Source organism: Pongo pygmaeus, chromosome 19 (assembly GCF_028885625.2).
Source record: "Pongo pygmaeus isolate AG05252 chromosome 19, NHGRI_mPonPyg2-v2.0_pri, whole genome shotgun sequence".
Lineage (NCBI taxonomy): Eukaryota > Metazoa > Chordata > Mammalia > Primates > Hominidae > Pongo > Pongo pygmaeus.
Window position 1 is genome coordinate 80,313,723 of NC_072392.2, and position 21,541 is coordinate 80,335,263.

The 21,541-nt window shown below is 37.6% G+C and overlaps 1 protein-coding gene across 1 annotated transcript in view; it reads left to right on the plus strand.

The window, feature by feature from the left end:
* LOC129017919 (EF-hand calcium-binding domain-containing protein 3) overlaps positions 1-21,541 on the plus strand; it is a 535,384-nt gene that overhangs the window by 197,136 nt on the left and 316,707 nt on the right. The window contains exons 39-40 of the mRNA XM_054458898.1: positions 8,931-8,984; positions 9,743-9,847. Of these exons, the coding sequence (XP_054314873.1) occupies positions 8,931-8,984; positions 9,743-9,847 (159 nt within the window). The remainder of the gene's footprint in view (positions 1-8,930; positions 8,985-9,742; positions 9,848-21,541) is intronic.

Genomic DNA, 21,541 nt, shown 5'->3' on the forward strand with positions numbered 1-21,541 from the left:
ACTATTGATTCTTCCCATTTATGAGCATGGAATGTTTTTTTCATTTGTTTGTGTTATCTCTGATTTCTTTGAGCAGTGTTTTGTAGTTCTCTTCATAAAGATCTTTCATGTCGCTGGTTAGCTGTATTCCTAGGTGTTTTATTGAAAGGCTGATTTTCTAACTCCATTATTTCTTTTATAGTTATTAATTGACATTCTACTTTAAGAGAAAGCTTTTTCCTTCTCACCTATATCAGTATAATGCAAGGAAAGACTTTCTGTTCCTCATTTATGCATTTGTTTACATCAGTATAGACTCATGGATTGAATTCAGTGAGCTATAATTCATTACTCTCATTGTTTATTTTCATGCTTAAGTGCTTTGTTCTCTAATTTTAATATAAAATGCTTTTTATATTCATCATTATATCATGAACATGCTTCCATGTCAGTATACAAAGATTACTGAATAATTTTTAAGGATCCCGAGGTAATCAAATTTGTGCTTTAGTGTAATCACTCACTCTGGTAGCCATGTGGGAAATGAATTGGAAAAAATTAGACCAAAGACAGTGTTGAGTGAGGGTTGGGGAGGTGAGGACAGAGATTAGAAGAAGTAGTCCCCTTTTCTTTACCACTGGGTAAAATAATTAAAACATTTTTTTATTATACTTTAAGTTCTAGGGTACATATGCAAAACGTGCAGGTTTGTTACATAGGTATACATGTGCCATGTTGGTTTGCTGCACCCATTAACTTGTCATTTACATTAGGTATTTCTCCTAATGCTATCCCACCCCCTGCCCCCCACCGCATGACAGGCCCTGGGGTGTGATGTTCCCCACCCTGTGTCCAAGTGTTCTCATTGTTCAATTCTCACCTATGAGTGAGAACATGCAGTGTTTGGTTTTCTGTCCTTGTGATAGTTTGCTCACAATGATGGTTTCTAGCTGCATCCATGTCCCTGCAAAGGACGTGAACTCATCCTTTTTTATGGCTTCATAGTATTCCATGGTGTATATGTGCCACATTTTCTTAATCCAGTCTATCGTTGATGGACATTTGGGTTGGTTCCAAGTCTTTGCTATTGTGAATAGTGCCACAATAAATATACATGTGAATGTGTCTTTATAGTAGCATGATTTATAATCCTTTGGGTGTATACCCAGTAATGGGATCACTGGGTCAAATAGTATTTCTAGTTCTAGATCCTTGAGGAATCGCCACACTGTCTTCCATGGTTGAATGAGTTTACACTCCCACCAACAGTGTAAAAGCATTCCTATTTTTCCACATAACCTCCAGCACCTGTTGTTTCCTGACTTTTTAATGATCGCCATTCTAACTGGTGTGAGATGGTATCTCATTACGGTTTTGATTTGCATTTCTCTGGTGACCAGTGATGAGCATTTTTTCATGTGTCTGTTGGCTGCATAAATGTCTTCTTTTGAAAAGTGTCTGTTCATATCCTTTGCCCAATTTTTGATGGGGTTGTTTGATTTTTTTCTTGTAATTTTGTTCAAGTTCTTTCTAGATTCTGGATATTAGCTCTTTGTCAGATGGGTAGATTGCAAAAATTTTCTCCCATTCTTTAGGTTGCCTGTTCACTCTGATGGTAGTTTCTTTTGCTGTGCAGAAGCTCTTTAGTTTAATTAGATCCCATTTGCAAATTTTGGCTTTTGTTGCCATTGCTTTTGGTGTTTTAGTCATGAAGTCCTTGCCCATGCCAATGTCCTGAATGGTATTGCCTAGGTTTTCTTCTAGGGTTTTTATGGTTTTACATCTAACATTTAAGTCTTTAGTCCATCTTGAATTAATTTTTGTATAAGGTGTAAGGAAGGGATCGAGTTTCAGCTTTCTACATATGGCTAGCCAGTTTTCCCAGCACCATTTGTTAAACAGGGAATCCTTTCCCCATTTCTTGTTTTTGTCAGGTTTGTCAAAGATCAGATGGTTGTAGATGTGTGGCGTTATTTCTGAGCCCTCTCTTCTGTTCCATTGTTCTACATATATGTTTTAGTATGAGTGCCATGCTGTTTTGGTTACTGCAGCCTTATAGTATAGTTTGAAGTCAGGTAGTGTGATGCCTCCAGCTTTGTTCTTTTTGCTTATGATTGTCTTGGCAATGTGGGCTTTTTTTTGGTTCCATATGGACTTTAAAGTAGTTTTTTCCAATTCTGTGAAGAAAGTCATTGGTAGCTTGATGGAGATGGCATTGAATCTATAAATTACCTTGGGCAGTATGGCCATTTTCATGACATTGATCCTTCCTATCCATGAGCATGGAATGTTCTTCCATTTGTTTGTGTCCTCTTTTATTTTGTTGAGCAGTGGTTTGTAGTTCTCCTTGAAGAGGTCCTTCTCATCCCTTGTAAGTTGTATTCCTAGGTATTTTATTCTCTTTGTAGTAATTGTGAATGGGAGTTCACTCATGATTTGGCTCTCTGTCTGTCTGTTATTAGTGTTTAGGAGTGCTTGTGATTTTTGCACATTGATTTTGCATCCTGAGACTTTGCTGAAGTTGCTTATCAGCTTAAGGAGATTTTGGGCTGAGACGATGGAGTTTTCTAAGTATACAACCATGTCATCTGCAAACAGGGATAATTTGACTTCTTCTTTTCCTAATTGAATACCCTTTATTTCTTTCTCTGGCCTGATTGCCCTGGCCAGAACTTCCAACACTATGTTGAATAGGAGTGGTGAGAGAGGGCATCCCTGTCTTGTGCCAGTTTTCAAAGGGAATACTTCCAGTTTTCACCCATTGAGTATGATATTAGCTGTGGGTTTGTCGTAAATAGCACTTATTATTTTGAGCTATGTTCCATCAATACCTAGTTTATTGAGAGTTTTTAGCATGAAGAGCTGTTGAATTTTGTCAAAGGCCTTTTCTGCATCTATTGAGATAATCATGTGGTTTTTGCCTTTGGTTCTGTTTATGTGATGGATTACGTTTATTGATTTGCCTATGTTGAACCAGCCTTGCATCCCAGGGATGAAGCCAACTTGATCGTGGTGGATAAGCTTTTTGATGTGCTGCTGGATTCGGTTTGCCAATATTTTATTGAGGATTTTTGCATCGATGTTCATCAGGGATATTGGTCTAAAATTCTCTTTATTTGTTCTGTCTCCGCCAGGCTTTGGTATCAGGATGATGTTGGCCTCATAAAATGAGTTAGGGAGGATTCCCTCTTTTTCTATTGATTGAAATAGTTTCAGAAGGGATGGTAACAGCTTCTCTTTGTACCTCTGGTAGAATTCGGCTGTGAATCCGTCTGGTCCTGGTCTTTTTTTGTTGGTAGGCTATCAATTATTGCCTCAATTTCAGAGCCTGTTATTGGTCTATTCAGGGGTTCAACTTCTTCCTGGTTTAGTCTTGGGAGGGTGTATGTGTCCAGGAATTTATCCATTTCTTCTAGATTTTCTAGTTTATTTGTGTAGCGGTGTTTACAGTATTCTCTGATTGTAGCTTGTATTTCTGTGTGATCAGTGGTGATATCCCCTTTATCATTTTTTATTGCATCTATTTGTTCTTCTCTCTCTTCTTCTTTATTAGTCTTCCTAGTGGTCTATCAATTTTGTTGATCTTTTCAAAAAACCAGCTCCTGGATTCATTGATTTTTTGAAGGGGTTTTTTTTTGTGTCTCTATCTCCTTCAGTTCTGCTCTGATCTTAGTTGTTTCTTGCCTTCTTCTAGCTTTTGAATGTGTTTGCTCTTGCTTCTCTAGTTCTTTTAATTGTTATATCAGGGTGTCGATTTTAGATCTTTCCTGCTTTCTCATGTGGGCATTTAGTGCTAGAAATTTCCCTCTACACACTGCTTTAAATGTGTCCCAGAGATTCTGGTACGTTGTGTCTTTGTTCTCATTGGTTTCAAAGAACATCTTTATTTCTGCCTTCATTTCGTTATTTACTCAGTAGTCATTTAGGAGCAGGTTGTTGAGTTTCCATGTAGTTGTGCAGTTTTGAGTGAGTTTCTTAATTCTGAGTTCTAATGTGATTGCACTGTGGTCTGAGAGACAGTTTTTTGTGATTTCCGTTCTTTTACATTTGCTGAGGAGTGCTTTACTTCCAACTATGTGGTCAATTTTGGAGTAAGTGTGATTTGGTGCTTAGAAGAATGTATATTCTGTTGATTTGGGGTGGAGAGTTCTGTAGATGTCTATTAGGTCTCTTGGTGCAGAGCTGAGTTCAAATCCTGGATATCTTTGTTAACTTTGTGTCTCATTGATCTGCCTAATGTTGACAGTGGGGTGTTAAAGTCTCCCATTATTATGGTGTGGGGTCTAAGTCTTTTGGTAGGTCTCTCAGGACTTGCTCTATGAATCTGTGTGCTCCTGTATTGGTTGCATATATATTTAGGATAGTTAGCTCTTCTTGCTGAATTGATCCCTTTACCATTATGTAATGACCTTCTTTGTCTCTTTTGATCTTTGTTGGTTTAAAGTCTGTTTTATCAGAGATTAGGATTGCAACCCCTCCTTTTTTTTTCTTTCCATTTGCTTGGTAGATCTTCCTCGATCCCTTTATTTTAAGCCTATATGTGTCTCTGCACATGAGATGGGTCTTCTGAATATAGCACACTGATGGGTCTTGACTCTTATCCAATTTGCCAGTCTGTGTCTTTTAATTGGGGCATTTAACCCATTTACATTTAAGGTTAATATTGTTATGTGTGAATTTGATCCTGTCCTTATGATGTTAGCTGGTTAATTTGCCCATTAGTTGATGCAGTTTCTTCCTAGCATCAATGGTCTTTACAATTTGGCATGTTTTTTCAGTGGCTGGTACTGGTTGTTCCTTTCCATGTTTAGTGTTTCCTTCAGGAGCTCTTGTAAGGCAGGCCTGGTGGTGACAGAATCTCTCAGCATTTGCTTGTCTGTAAAGTATTTTATTTCTCCTTCACTTATGAAGCTTTGTGTGGCTGGATATGAAATTCTGGGTTGAAAATTCTTTTCTTTAAGAATGTTGAATATTGGCCCCCACTCTCTTCTGGCTTGTAGAATTTCTGTCGAGAGATCCGCTGTTATTCTGAAGGACTTCCCTTTGTGGGTAACCTGACCTTTCTCCCTGGCTGCCCTTAACATTTTTTCCTTCATTTTAACCTTGGTGAATCTGATAATTATGTGTCTTGGGGTTGCTCTTATCAAGGAGTATCTTTGTGGTGTTCTCTGTGTTTCCTGAATTTGAATGTTGGCCTGCCTTGCTAGGTTGGGGAAGTTCTCCTAGATAATATCCTGAAGGGTGTTTTGCAACTTGGTTCCATTCTCCCCATCACTTACAGGTACACCAATCAAACGTAGATTTGGTCTTTTCACATAGTCCCATATTTCTTGGAGGCTCTATTCGTTTTGGTTTTTTTTTTTTTTTTTTTTTTTTACTTTTTTCTCTAAACTTCTCTTCTTGCTTTATTTCATTAACTTGTTCTTCAATCACTGATGCCTTTTCTTCCACTTGATCGAATTGGCTATTGAAGCTTTTGCATGTGTCACGTAGTTCTCGTGCCATGGTTTTCAGCTCCATCAGGTCATTTAAGGTCTTCTCTACACTGTTTATTCTGGTTAGCCATTCGTCTAATCTTTTTCAAGGTTTGTAGCTTTCTTGCAATGGGTTTGAACATCCTCCTTTAACTCAGAGAAGGTTGTTATTACTGATCTTCTGAAGCCTACTTGTGTCAGGTCATCAAAGTCATTCTCCATCCAGCTTTGTTCCATTGCTGGTGAGGAGCTGCAATCCTTTGGAGGAGAAGAGGTGCTCTGGTTTTTAGAATTTTCAGCTTTTCTGCTCTGGTTTCTCCCCATCTTTGTGGTTTTGTCTACCTTTGGTCTTTGATGTTGATGACCTACAGATGGGGTTTTGGTGTGGATATCTTTTTGTTGATGTTGATTCTATTCCTTTCTGTTTGTTAGTTTTCCTTCTAATAGTCAGGTCCCTCAGCTGCAGGGTTTGTTGGAGTTTGCCGGAGGTCTACTCCAGACCCTGTTTGCTTCGGTATCACCAGCGGAGGCTGCAGAACAGCAAATATTGCAGAACAACAAATATTGCTGCCTGATCCTTCCTCTGAAAGCTTTGTCTCAGAGGGACACCAGGCTGTTTGGGGTGTCAGTCGGCCCCTACTGGGAGGTGTCTCCCAATTAGGCTACACAGGGGTCAGGGACCCACTTGAGGAGGCAGTCTGTCCATTCTCCGAGCTCAAACACTGGGCTGGGAGAACCACCACTGTCTTCAGAGCTGTCAGACAGGGACTTTTAAGTCTGCAGAAGTTTCTGCTGCGTTTTGTTCAGCTATGCCCTGCCCCGAGAGGTGGAGACTACAGAGGCAGCCAGCCTTGCTGAGCTGCAGTGGGCTCTGCCCAGTTCCAGCTTCCCCAGCTGCTTTGTTTACCTACTCAAGCCTTAGCAATGGTGGATGCCCCTCCCCCTGCCAGGCTGCTGCACTAGCAGTAAGCAAGGCTTGGTGGGTGTGGGAGCTGCTGAGCCAGACACAGGATATAATCTAAGACCGTTGGAAAAGCGCAGTATTTGGGTAGGAGTGTCCCGTTTTTCCAGGTACCATCTGTGATGGCTTCCTTTGGCTAGGAAAGGGAAATCCCCCGACGCCTTGCACTTCCCGGGTGAGGCGATGCCCCGCCCTGCTCTGGCTCACCCTCTGTGGGCTGCACCCACTGTCCAACCAGTCCCAGTGAGATGAACCAGGTACCTCGGTTGGAAATGTAGAAATCACCCGTCTTCTGCATCAATCATGCTGGGAGCTGCAGACCGGAGCTGTTCCTATTCAGCCATCTTGGAACGGAATCTTGCTATTATTATTCAATTAAAATTATTTCCCTCTGTGGGGATTTGAAGATAAGGCAATGATGTTTCCCTTCAAACAATGTCCAGTAGTTCATTGGATAGATAGATCTGTAGCTTAGAAGAGTTGTCTGACCTGAGATTTAGATTTACAAATATTTAACATTATGATGGTAGCCATCATATAGAATGTTTACTACTTCCAATCACTGTGCAAAGCATTTTACATATACTGTCTTATCCATTTCTCACAATAATCATTTGAACTAGATTTTGTTATGTCCATTTACCAATAAATAAATCAGTAATCATACAGTTAGATGATTTGTAGCTATATGAGTATTGATTTATTAGCTGCTAAGTGGTAGAGCTGGAATTTAGTTAAGCCATGGATTAAATGAGATATCTCCAGGCAATTCAAGAGGATTTTTTTTACTCAATTTATAGTTGTGGTAGTTCATCAGAAGCACTGTTGTATTTTGTGCCTAGCTATGAAACAAAAACACTATGTGCCTGACTTGTTAGATTATACAAAGACAAAAGAAATTTAGATCAAGGTTTCTCAACCTTGGCACCATTGATATTTTGGATTAGATAATTCTTTGTTGTGGGGAGCTGTACTGTGCATTGCAGCATGTTTAGCAGCATCTCTGTCCTCTATCCATTAGATTCCAGTAGCGCTCCATAATTGTGACAACCAAAAATGTCTCCAGAAATTGCCAAATGTTTCCTAGGAGGCAAAATTGCCCAGTTAAGAACCACTGATGTAAACATTTGAGTTGGCATTTACACTGTATTTAATGTTGTTTATGAAAATGTATTCTCTATATAGTGATCAGGGAATTGATAATGCTTATGAATACATATTTATTAAATATGTGCTATGTAAATTAATCAGTTTATTCGTTCTTTCAGTCAATCAATAAAAATTTACTGTGTGTTTATTGTGGGCGGTCACTGTACTAGGCATTGGGAATACAAAGATAAATAAGACAGTTCCTGATGTAATAGATCCTACAGTATAGTGGGTATAACAATTATATAAATTTTACAGCATGCAATTTTCTTAGTTCATAAACTCATGAGTACAAAATCTTGACTTTTTATTTTTCTATCTTATCTTGGTTGAATTAAGAATATTAAAGTTTTTGCACATGTGAGTTTGTGTTTTGAGTGATCTTAACTACTGGTATAAATTATGTTCTAATCAGCATTTTTATAAGTTAAATTAAGAAGTTCTCATTTTTCCCTTCTCCAGAGGTTTGCATTTATGTTTTGGGAGACTTACATGGAGGTGCATGGGGAAAAGGAGGTGCCCACTGTTCAGATATTTTTATGATAATACATCTGTTCTGATCCTCATTTATCATTATCCTTTCATATTGGCATTAACTGAATAACCTGAATTTTAATCTGGCATTATATCTTTCATGCACTTGCACTGGTTACTTTGCACTCTTAGCTTGACTGCCAGGCTGCTTTGGGGCTTTTGACTCTCAACAGCCTCTGTTCCCTTCACTGTGTCATGGAAAATATTTTGCTATTCTTGCATGCCATGCTGGGGCTGTGGAAAATTTGGTGGCTGTCAGAGACCTTTCTTCTTAGATATCAGTGCTTGCATTTCTCCTCTACTTTCTCCTTGCTATGGTTTCTCAAAAAAGTCTATGAGTCTTGCTGACTTCTAGGGTTCCTAATGGACTAAAAGCACATTTTTCTTGGTTGGTACACACAAATTAGAAGAGAAAGCTCACTAAAATGGATTACTCAAAAGTTTATTTTTGTTAGATAATAAGAGGAAAAAGTACCATATCCCTATCTCCTTACATTAGCAGAATGAATAGATGAGATGAAGTGTTTTCCCTCCATCATCTAAAAAGGAACTCATGTTGAGTTCTGAAAGACATTACGAAACTTGAATACTGTTTTTTGGTCTGTTACATATTTCAAAGGTGCCTTATTTTGTGATTGATTCATTAAATCTCAGAAACAAGAATCTTCATTAATGATTCTTGAAAGCCTTCTTTTTTCCTATGCCTTATACTTATTTTTAATTAAATGAGGTTATAGGTTGTTATATACAACATCCCAGAATTGCTATGTTTAACATTAATGGTTTGATAAAACTTACTATAATTTTGATATAATTAGTTCTTTATTTTGCAGCTGATAATAAAGTGAAGAAGAAGAAGAAAGGAATAAAAGATAGCATACCCATAGGTGAGTTAAAAGTTTGTTAATTAATTAAACAAATATTTACTGAATAACTAGGCAGTGCTAGACACTATGAGCTAAACATATGAATAAGTAAAATGAACTTCTAATACTTATAGTACTATCTGTGGCAACATTCTTTTTGTATATTTTTTAAAATATAGTTCATTCGGTAAACATAGAGACAATACATTTATTTTAAAATATCCATTTTATTTCTTAGACAACTAGTTTAATAGTTTCCCTTCCATGTTATGTTGTTATTATATGCCTATTTCTTATTACCTGAGATTTCTTCTGGCTACATCTACATCTGAAAAAATATTTAGTAATACTATGCTTTTGAGACAACATGCCATTTTATTATTTTTAGATTTTGTAATAATCTTGACAAGTATAAAAATCACAAAATTTTAGGTATTCATGAAAAGTCATACCTTGAATAATTGTTTTAATTTAATAAATAGAGATTTTAAAGTTGGTAATTCAAGTAAAATCAAGCCTTCCAACTCAACTTTTCAAGGCCTTTATTGATTATAATTACTCAGTTTGGTTTCTGCATTGCCATATTAATTAATTACTTGATGGTGATGTTTTATTCATTTTTATAAAGTTAAGGATTTGTGTTCTAAAGTACAATGAAGACCAAGGGATAATTTTCTTTCATTATTTCAAACAGTAAGTAGGACTTATAACATGTAAACTTCATGCTATTGTAGATTTGATATTTTCCTTATTCCCATCAATACACTTGTTTCCTAAAGGAGGGAAGATTGATGTCAGTAATGTGGATGCTATTTTGAAAAACATGGATATAAAACTTACAGAAGAAGAACAACAATATCTACTAGACCACCTGTCAGCTACTGGTGAGTCTTTAAAATAGCTCATTATGGGTGTCAGATACTATTAAGCTTATGATTTTGGAGACTTTTCTGTGGAAGTTTCTGATTCTATACTTATTTGAATTGTCTAGGCTAAATATTTTTAAAAATTATTTTTATACCATTACAAAAGTCCTGCTACTTATTATTTGACAGGCTAAGCAATAGTAAACTTCTTAGGCATTAGTACCTGATTCACCCTGCTGCCAGATTATTCTCCCTAAAGCACAGCTTTTAATGTGCTACCCTGCTGTTCAAAAACCTTTAATGACTATAGACACCTATATTTTTGCCCCAACTGTTTTCAATTTTTAAAATTGAGGTACATGCAATAAAACCACAGATTATGGTTATAATATGATGAGCTTTTTTTTCATTCAATAAATATTTAAGGAATATTATTTGCAACAACTGGGAGAAAGATAATTCTAAATACAGCATAACACACCCCTGAGACACTTTGAAATTAACCAGTCTTTATTTTCCAAGGGGATTGTGGAGAAGTGTTGTGAATAAGAGTAAATAACAGAATTGAATAATATATCTAGTCAGGAATGGAGTCTCCAAGTTTCTTTGCTTTTCTATCATTTGAAAGTAAATCACAGCTACAGAACAAAGGAAAACAATATTCATAGATACGAGTGATGAGTTTTGACAATCATCAAAAACCCACACTGCAATTGGGATACATATATATACACACACACACACACACACCCCTTCCCAGAGAATTCCCTTATGCTCCTTGCCAATTAGTTACTTATTCCTCCCCTGAGACAAACCACACATTTCTACCACATTCTTATCACCATTGATTAGTTTTGCCTGTTATAGAACTTTCTGTAAATGGAATTATACAGTATAATCTTACATATGTAATCTTTTGTGTATGGCTCCTTTACTCAATAAGGTTTGAGATTCATCAGTGGCGTTGAATGTATCAGTTCCCTGCCCTTTTTGCTAAATAGTATTCCATTGTATGAGTTTATCAACATTTGTTTATCCTTTCTCCTGATATTAAACATTTAGATTGCTCGAGTTTTTGGTGATTATAGTCCCTACAAACATTCATACATTCAAACTATAACTTATAGTTTGAATGTTTGTAGTGACTAGAAAAAACTGCCATTGTTTTATTTCAAAGTGGCTGTACCATCTCCAATATAAGCGTTTCAGTTGCTGTGCAGACTTTCTAGCACTAGGTAGTGTCAGCTATTTTTTTTTTTTTTTAACTATCATTGTATGTATGTATTGGTATTTCATTGTGGCTTTAACTTGTATTTCCCTATGGGAAAGTAATGTTGAACAACAGGTTCTTAATTGCCATAAGCATATTGTGTTTTCTGAAGCGTCAACTCAAATATTTTGCCTACTTTTTTATTGTTTTCTGATTATTGACTCTTGAGAACACTTTATGTATTGTAAATACAAGTTTTTTATTTGATAGGCACTTTGTAAACATTTCTTCTCAGTCTGTTACTTATCTTTTCGTTTTCTTACCAGTGTTTTTGGAAACTTTTTTTTGTAGATAGTGCTTTTGTGCTGTATCTAAGAAATCTTTACCTAACCCAAAGTTGCAAAAATTTTCTACTATGTTTTCTTCTAGACCAGTGCTGTCCAATAGATATATAATGCAATCCTCATATGTAATTTTAGGTTTTCTAATAGCTACATTAATAAAACTTGAAAGAGGTAAAAAGTTATTTAAAAATAGATTTTAAATAAAAATATCCTAAAGATTATCATTTAAACTTGCAATCAGTATAAAAACTTATTAATGAAATATCTTACTTTCCTTTTTTCATACTAAGTTTTTGAAGTCTGTTGGATATTTTACTGTTATGACACACCTCACTTCAGACAATACACATTTCAAATGTTCAACAGCTGCATGTAGCTAGCAGTTACCCTATAGGGCAGCACAGTTCTAGAAGTTTTATAGTTTAAAATTTTACATTTAGATCTGTGATCATTTTGACCTAGTTTTTACATATGTTATAATACATGGGTTGAAGTTCTTTTTATAAAACATAATGGATATTCAATTGAACCAGCACCATTTGTCGAATGGATTATTCTTTACCATTGAATTGCCTTTGCCCTTCTGTAGAAAACCAGTTGACTTATATGTATGTGGCTTTATTTCTGGATGATCTATTCAGTTCCATTGATTTTTGTGTGTTCCTTTAATGTATTTTTATCATGAGTCTTGAAGTTATGTACTGCCAGTCTACCAACTTTGTTCTTTTTTTTGCAAAATTGTTTTGACTATTGTATTTTTTATTTTTTTGCTTTTCCATATAAATTTTAGAATCAGCTTGTCAATTTCTACCAGAAATTTCTGCTAAGATTTTTATTAGCATTGCGTGTAATCAATCAATTTGGGAAAATTGACAGTTTAACAATATTGAATCTTCTAATCTGTGACAAGGTATATGTCTTCATTTATTTATCTTTGATTTATCTCATCAGTGTTTTATAGTATTTAGCACACAGATTTTATTTTATTTTTTTTTATTTTTTTGAGACGGTGTCTCACTCTGTCACCAGGCTGGAGTGCAGTGGCCTGATCTCGGCTCACTGCAACATCCACCTCACAGGTTCAAGCGATTCTTCTGCCTCAGCCTCCTGAATAGCTGGGACCTCAGGCATGCGCCACCACTCCCTGCTAATTTTTGTATTTTTAGTAGAGACAGGGCTTCATCAGATTGGCCAGGATGGTCTTGAACTCCTGACCTCGTGATCCACCCGCCTTGGCCTCCCAAAGTGCTGGGATTACAGGCATGAGCCATTGTGCCCGGCTTTAGCACACAGATTTTTATGTATGTGTATGGTTTTCTTACATTTCCTATGGTGCTGATAGCACACAGATCTCATACATGTTTTGCTTGATTTATACTTAAGTATTTCCTGATTGTTGGTACTATTGTAAATGACAATTCAAAAATCTTTCAATTTCAAATTATTTATTGCTAGTATATAAAAACATCATAGATTTTTATAGATTGGCCTGTAAATTCACCTGTTAGTTTTACCTTTTTTGGAAGAATTTTTAGAATTTTCTTTGAAAATATGTATGTCTCTATGAATAGAGACTGGTTTATTTCTTTTTTTTCCCTAATCCACATCCACATGCCCTTTGTTTTCCTTGCCTTATTGTACTGTCTAGGACCTCCAGCACAGTGTTGAATAGGAGTGATGAAACTGGATATCCTTCCCTTGTTCCCACTTTTAGGGGGAAAGAAATCAGTTTTTCACCATTCAGTATGATGTTATGTGTTTGTCAATGCCCTTTATTGAAGGTTGAAAGAATTTTATTTAATTCCTAGTTTCCTGAGAGTTATCATGTATGGATACTCAATTCTGTGAAATGCTTTATCTGCATCCATCAGTTTTTTTTCCTTATTTAGTTAATATAGTAAATTACATTAATTGACTTTCTAATATTAAACCTATTTTGCACTCCTAGGATAACTCTCATTTGGTCATAATGTATTATCTCTTAAATATATTGCTTGATTCAATTTGCAAATATTTTTGAGGATATTTATACCTAAGTTCATGAAGAATTTTAGATTATAGGGTTTTTATTTTGTTTTTGTTTGCTTGTTTGTTTTCTGTTTTTGAGACAGTTGCCGAGGCTGGAGTGCAGTGGCATAATCGTGACTCACTGCAGGCTCAACCTCCTAGACTCAAGTTATCTTCCTGCCTCAGCCTCATGAGTAGCTGGGACTACAGGCATAAGCCGTTGAATTTGGTCAGATTGTACCTTTTTTTCTTATACTATCTTTGTGTGGTTATAGTGTTAGGGTAATATTGCTCTTATAGAAAGAATTGGAAAATGTCCCTTCCTTTCCTGTTTTCTGGAAGAGCTTGTGTAGGGTTGGTGTTATTTTTTCCTTAAATGTTTGATTGAATTTGTCATTGAAGCCTTCCTCTCCTGGAATTTTCTTGATTGGAAGGTTTTAAGTATTCATTGAATTGCTTTAATAGATACATGAATATTTGGCCCATTTCTTTTTTAGAGATCCTTGATAATTTGTGTTTCAAGAAATTTGTTTTTTTTTTTAGGTAGGACCTTTATGGATATAAAGTTGCTCATAATACTTGCTTATTACCTATTTATTGCCTGCAGAATCCGTAGTTATTTTCCCCTCTTTTATTCCTGATTATTGGTTATTTATGTGTTCTCTGTTATTTTTTGATCATGTTACCAATTTTATTTATTTTTTAAAACCAGCTTTTAGTTTCCTTGATTTATTCTGTCAGTCTTGTATTTTCAATTTTACCAACTTCTGTTCTTTATTTCCTTCTTTGTTCTTGCTTTAGGTTAATATTGTTCTTTTTCTAGTTTTGTCAAGTAGATTAGGTCACTGTCTTGATATCTTTCTTTCTAGTATAACCATAAATACCACCCGCTTTTTCTTTCAGCACTACTTAAATGTGTCCTACAATTTTATTGTATTTTTGTTATCATTCAATTCAAAATATTTTCTAATTATTCTTATGATTTCCACTTTGACTTATGGGTTATTTAGTGTGTTATTGAATTTCCAAACATTTGTGTAGTTTTGAGATATTTTTCTGTTATTGATTTCTGATTTAATTTTGTTCTGGTCAGAGATCATACTCTGTATAATTTGTATTCTTTTGAATTTGTTGAAGTTTATTTTATGGCCTATGTTACCTATTTAATAAGTATTAATTACTTATTTATGTATAACAAATCACCCCCAAAACTTAATGGCTTAAAATGAGAACCACTTATTTGCCCACAGCTTCAGTGGATCAAGAATATGGGAGTGGCAATAAGGGGTGGTTCTGGCTTAGGATCTCTAATGAGGCTGCAGTTAAGGTGTAGGCTAGGGTTGCAGTCATCTGAAGGTTTCACTGAGGTTGGAGGATTCACTTCCAAGATTACTCACTTACATACTTGTTGCTATTAGCAACTTAAGTCCCCCTGGGGATCCTTGCCATGTGGGTCTCTCCATAGGGTTAAAAGATATTTTTCCTTCATTTTGGAAGGTGTTTTCACTTCGTATAGAATTCTGGGTCAACAACATCTCCATTTTCCTAGTATTCTAATATTTTAAAGATATAACTTCAAAATATTCTATCTTGCACAGCCTTTATTGAGAAGTGTGCTGCAATATTTTTCCTCTATATGTAATATGTTCTTTTTCTTTAGCTGCCTTTAATGTTTCTTTTTATTGTATGCCTCCTCTCTGTGGCAGCCAAACCCTGCATTGCATTGTAGTGGGCCTTGTGTGGGAGGCAGCTTCTTGTCCCAGTTGGAAATCTTTACTTGGTATTGGTGTAGGATCCTATCCCAAGATGGTATCCTACTTCCCTCTCAGGGGGAAAGTTTTTAAATTAACTATTTCCCCCCAACCAACCCCCAGTTTGTTTAGTGATTTGTGCCCTGAGAGTGACAGAATTTGTTGCGCCTCCCCAGCAGCATACAGTTTTTGAGCCTTATGAAAGAAGGGCCCATGCAGGCCTTGTGTCTTTCACATGATGGCAGTTACTCCTCTCCTCCAGTCTGGCTTCACTGCGGAAGGCACTTTCTGATCCTGTGCCATGCCCCAATCTTTCTGTCATGAGAACCTGGAGGTGATGCATGGAGAAAAATCTGCAGTGTCCTCTCAGATTTTATTTTCAAATATTTTAAACCTGCAGAAAATTTGCGGAAATAATACAATAAACGTCTGTTTACCCAACATCCATATTCACAAATGTTAGTATTTGGCCACATTTTCTTTATTGCTGTCTATATATCTGTACGTGATAGATTATTTTCAAGACTGACTATAATAATTTTTCCCAATTTGGCCACATTTTCTTTTTTGCTGTCTATATATCTATACATGATAGATTATTTTCATGACTGACTATAATGATTCTTCCCAATTCTTTATAATTTTATTTTACCATTCTACTCATTAAGAGGTAGAATATCTCCCTATCCTTTGAATCTGGGTTTTTACATTAAAAAAGTATCAACTTTCCTTAAAGCAACCTAAGTGCTCATCAACAGGTGAATGGGTAATGGAAATGTGGTACTTATACACATCCTAGGTCTTCTAAGTCTAGACCTTAACAGGCCTGTAAACTTCTGCTTTCATTATTGGATTCCTGAGCTGCATTAAATAATTCCAACTATTGTGATAGAAAGGCCACATGGAGAAGGAGAAACCTTGTAGGATTTTACAACCACAAGGGGACAGAAGCCTTAAAGGATAAAAGATCACAAGAATAGAGGCCCCAGTATTCTGGTTATCCTAGATGAAAAGCTAGATGTGTGAGGGAGGGTGAATTAAAGCCCTCAAAGAGGGGAGGAGCCAAAATGGCCGAATAGGAACAGCTCCGATCTACAGCTCCCAGCGCGAGCGACGCAGAAGACGAGTGATTTCTGCATTTCCATCTGAGGTACCGTGTTCATCTCACTAGGGAGTGCCAGACACTGGGCGCAGGTCAGTGGGTGAGTGCACCGAGCGCCAGCCGAAGCAGGGGCGAGGCATTGCCTCACTCGGGAAGCGCAAGGGGTCAGGGAGTTCCCTTTCCAGGGGCGACAGACGGCACCTGGAAAATCGGGCCACTCCCACCTGAATTCTGTGCTTTTCCGACGGGCTTAGGAAACGGTGCCCCAGGAGAGTATAGCCCGCACCTGGCTCAGAGGGTCCTACGCCCACGGAGTCTCACTGATTGCTAGCACAGCAGTCTGAGATCAAACAGCAAGTCAGCAGCGAGGCTGGGGGAGGGGCGCCCTCCATTGCCCAGGCTCGCTTAGGTAAACAAAGCAGCCTGGAAGCTTGAACTGGGTGGAGCCCACCACAGCTCAAGGAGGCCTGCCTGCCACTGTAGGCTCCACCTCTGGGGGCAGGGCAAAGACAAACAAAAAGACAGCAGTAACCTCTGCAGACTTAAATGTCCCTGTCTGACAGCTGTGAGGAGAGCAGTGGTTCCCCCAGCACGCAGCTGGAGATCTGAGAACGGGCTGACTGCCTCCTCAAGTGGGTCCCTGACCCCTGACCCCCGAGCAGCCTAACTGGGAGGCACCCCCCAGCAGGGGCAGACTGATACCTCACACGGCCGGCCAGGTACTCCAACAGACCTGCAGCTGAGGGTCCTGTCTGTTAGAAGGAAAACTAACAGAAAGGACATCCACACCAAAAACCCATCTGTACATCACCATAATCAAAGACCAAAAGTAGATAAAACCACAAAGATGGGGAAAAAACAGAGCAGAAAAACTGGAAACTCTAAAAAGCAGAGTACCTCTCCTCCTCCAAAGGAACGCAGTTCCTCACCAGCAATGGAACAAAGCTGGATGGAGAATGACTTTGACGAGCTGAGAGAAGAAGGCTGCAGACGATCAAATTACTCCGAGCTATGGGAGGATATTCAAACCAAAGGCGAAGAAGCTGAAAACTTTGAAAAAAATTTAGAAGAATGTATAACTAGAATAACCAATACAGAGAAGTGCTTAAAGGAGCTGATGGAGCTGAAAACCAAGGCTCGAGAACTACGTGAAGAATGCAGAAGCCTCAGGAGCCGATGCGATCAAATGGAAGAAAGGGTATCAGCCCTGGAAGATGAAGTGAATGAAATGAAGCGAGAAGGGAAGTTTAGAGAAAAAAGAATAAAAAGAAACGAGCAAAGCCTCCAAGAAATGTGGGACTATGTGAAAAGACCAAATCTACGTCTGATTGGTGTACCTGAAAGTGACGGGGAGAATGGAACCAACTTGGAAAACACTCTGCAGGATATTATCCAAGAGAACTTCCCCAATCTAGCAAGGCAGGCCAACATTCAGATTCAGGAAATACAGAGAATGCCACAAAGATACTCCTCGAGAAGAGCAACTCCAAGACACATAATTGTCAGATTCACCAAAGTTGAAATGAAGGAAAAAAATGTTAAGGGCAGCCAGAGAGAAAGGTCGGTTTACCATCAAAGGGAAGCCCATCAGACTAACAGCGGATCTCTCGGCAGAAACCCTACAAGCCAGAAGAGAGTGGGGGCCAATATTCAACATTCTTAAAGAAAAGAATTTTCAACCCAGAATTTCATATCCTGCCAAACTAAGCTTCATAAGTGAAGGAGAAATAAAATACTTTACAGACAAGCAAATGCTGAGAGATTTTGTCACCACCAGGCCTACCCTAAAAGAGCTCCTGAAGGAAGCGCTAAACATAGAAAGGCACAATCGGTACCAGCCACTGCAAAATCATACCGAAATGTAAAGACCATTGAGACTAGGAAGAGACTGCATCAACTAACGAGCAAAATAACCAGCTAACATCATAATGACAGGATCAGATTCACACATAACAATATTAACTTTAAATGTAAGTGGACTAAATGCTCCAATTAAAAGACACAGACTGGCAAATTGGATAAAGACTCAAGACACATCAGTGTGCTGTATTCAGGAAACCCATCTCACATGCAGAGACACACATAGGCTCAAAATAAAAGGATGGAGGAAGATCTACCAAGCAAATGGAAAACAAAAAAAGGCAGGGGTTGCAATCCTAGTCTCTGATAAAACAGGCTTTAAACCAACAAAGATCAAAAGAGACAAAGAAGGCCATTACGTAATGGTAAAGGGATTAATTCAACAAGAAGAGCTAACTATCCTAAATATATATGCACCCAATACAGGAGCACCCAGATTCATAAAGCAAGTCCTGAGTGACCTACAAAGCGACTTAGACTCCCACACATTAATAATGGGAGACTTTAACACCCCACTGTCAACATTAGACAGATCAACGAGACAGAAAGTCAACAAGGATACCCAGGAATTGAACTCAGCTCTGCACCAAGTGGACCTAATAGACATCTACAGAACTCTCCACCCCAAATCAACAGAATATACATTTTTTTCAGCACCAACACCACACCTATTCCAAAATTGACCATGTACTTGGAAGTAAAGCTCTCCTCAATAAATGTAAAAGAACACAAATTATAACAAACTATCTCTCAGATCACAGTGCAATCAAGCTAGAACTCAGGATTAAGAATATCACTCAAAACCGCTCAACTACGTGGAAACTGAACAACCTGCTCCTGAATGACTACTGGGTACATAACAAAATGAAGGCAGAAATAAAGATGTTCTTTGAAACCAACGAGAACCAAGACACAACATACCAGAATCTCTGGGATGCATTCAAAGCAGTGTGTAGAGGGAAATTTATAGCACTAAATGCCCACAAGAGAAAGCAGGAAAGATCCAAAATTGACACCCTAACATCACAATTAAAAGAACTAGAAAAGCAAGAGCAAACACATTCAAAAGCTAGCAGAAGGCAAGAAATAACTAAAATCAGAGCAGAACTGAAGGAAATAGAGACACAAAAAACCCTTCAAAAAATAAATGAATCCAGGAGCTGGTTTTTTGAAAGGATCAACAAAATTGATAGACTGCTAGCAAGATTAATAAAGAAAAAAAGAGAGAAGAATCAAATAGATGCAATAAAAAATAATAAAGCGGATATCACCACTGATCCCACAGAAATACAAACTACCATCAGAGAATATTACAAACACCTCTATGCAAATAAACTAGAAAATCTAGAAGAAATGGATAAATTCCTCAACACATACACCTTCCCAAGACTAAACCAAGAAGAAGTTGAATCTCTGAATAGACCAATAACAGGAGCTGAAATTGTGGCAATAATCAATAGCTTACCAACCAAAAAAAGTCCAGGACCAGATGGGTTCACAGCCGAATTCTACCAGAGGTACAAGGAGGAGCTGGTACCATTCCTTCTGAAACTATTCCAATCAATAGAAAAAGAGGGAATCCTCCCTAACTCATTTTATGCGGCCAGCATCATCCTGATACCAAAGCCTGGCAGAGACACAACAAAAAAAGAGAATTTTAGACCAATATCCTTGATGAACATTGATGCAAAAATCCTCAATAAAATACTGGCAAACAGAATCCAGCAGCACATCAAAAAGCTTATCCACCATGATCAAGTGGGCTTCATCCCTGGGATGCAAGGCTGGTTCAATATACGCAAATCAATAAATGTAATCCAGCATATAAACAGAACCAAAGACAAAAACCACATGACTATCTCAATAGATGCAGAAAAGGCCTTTGACAAAATTCAACAACCCTTCATGCTAAAAACTCTCAATAAATTAGGTATTGATGGGATGTATCTCAAAATAATAAGAGCTATTTATGACAAACCCACAGCCAATATCATACTGAATGGGCAAAAACTGGAAGCATTCCCTTTGAAAACTGGCACAAGACAGGGATGCCCTCTCTCACCACTTCTATTCAACATAGTGTTGGAAGTTCTGGCCAGGGCAATTAGGCAAGAGAAGGAAATCAAGGGTATTCAATTAGGAAAAGAGGAAGTCAAATTGTCCCTCTTTGCAGATGACATGATAGTATATCTAGAAAACCCCATTGTCTCAGCCCAAAATCTCCTTAAGCTGATAAGCAACTTCAGCAAAGTCTCAGGATACAAAATCAATGTACAAAAATCACAAGCATTCTTATACATCAATAACAGACACACAGAGAGCCAAATCATGAGTGAACTCCCATTCACAATTGCTTCAAAGAGAATAAAATACCTAGGAATCCAACTTACAAGGGATGTGAAGGACCTCTTCAAGGAGAACTACAAACCACTGCTCAAGGAAATAAAAGAGGATACAAACAAATGGAAGAACATTCCATGCTCATGTGTAGGAAGAATCAATATCATGAAAATGGCCATCCTTCCCAAGGTAATTTACAGATTCAATGCCATCCCCATCAAGTTACCAATGACTTTCTTCACAGAATTGGAAAAAACTACTTTAAAGTTCATATGGAACCAAAAAAGAGCCCGCATCGCCAAGTCAATCCTAAGCCAAAAGAACAAAGCTGGAGGCATCACACTACCTGACTTCAAACTATACTACAAGGCTACAGTAACCAAAACAGCATGGTACTGGTACCAAAACAGAGATATAGATCAATGGAACAGAACAGAGCCGTCAGAAATAATGCCACGTATCTACAACTATCTGATCTTTGACAAACCTGAGAAAAACAAGAAATGGGGAAAGGATTCCCTATTTAATAAATGGTGCTGGGAAAACTGGCTAGCCATATGTAGAAAGCTGAAACTGGATCCCTTCCTTACACCTTATACAAAAATCAATTCAAGATGGATTAAAGCCTTAAATGTTAGACCTAAAACCATAAAAACCCTAGAAGAAAACCTAGGCATTACCATTCAGGACATAGGCATGGGCAAGGACTTCATGTCTGAAACACCAAAAGCAATGGCAACAAAAGCCAAAATTGACAAATGAGATCTAATTAAACTAAAGAGCTTCTGCACAGCAAAGGAAACTACCATCAGAGTGAACAGGCAACCTACAAAATGGGAGAAAATTTTCGCAACCTACTCATCTGACAAAGGGCTAATATCCAGAATCTACAATGAACTCCAACAAATTTACAAGAAAAAACAACCCCATCAAAAAGTGGGCGAAGGACATGAACAGACACTTCTCAAAAGAAGACATTTATGCAGCCAAAAAACACATGAAAAAATGCTCACCATCACTGGCCATCAGAGAAATGCAAATCAAAACCACAATGAGATACCATCTCACACCAGTTAGAATGGCAATCATTAAAAAGTC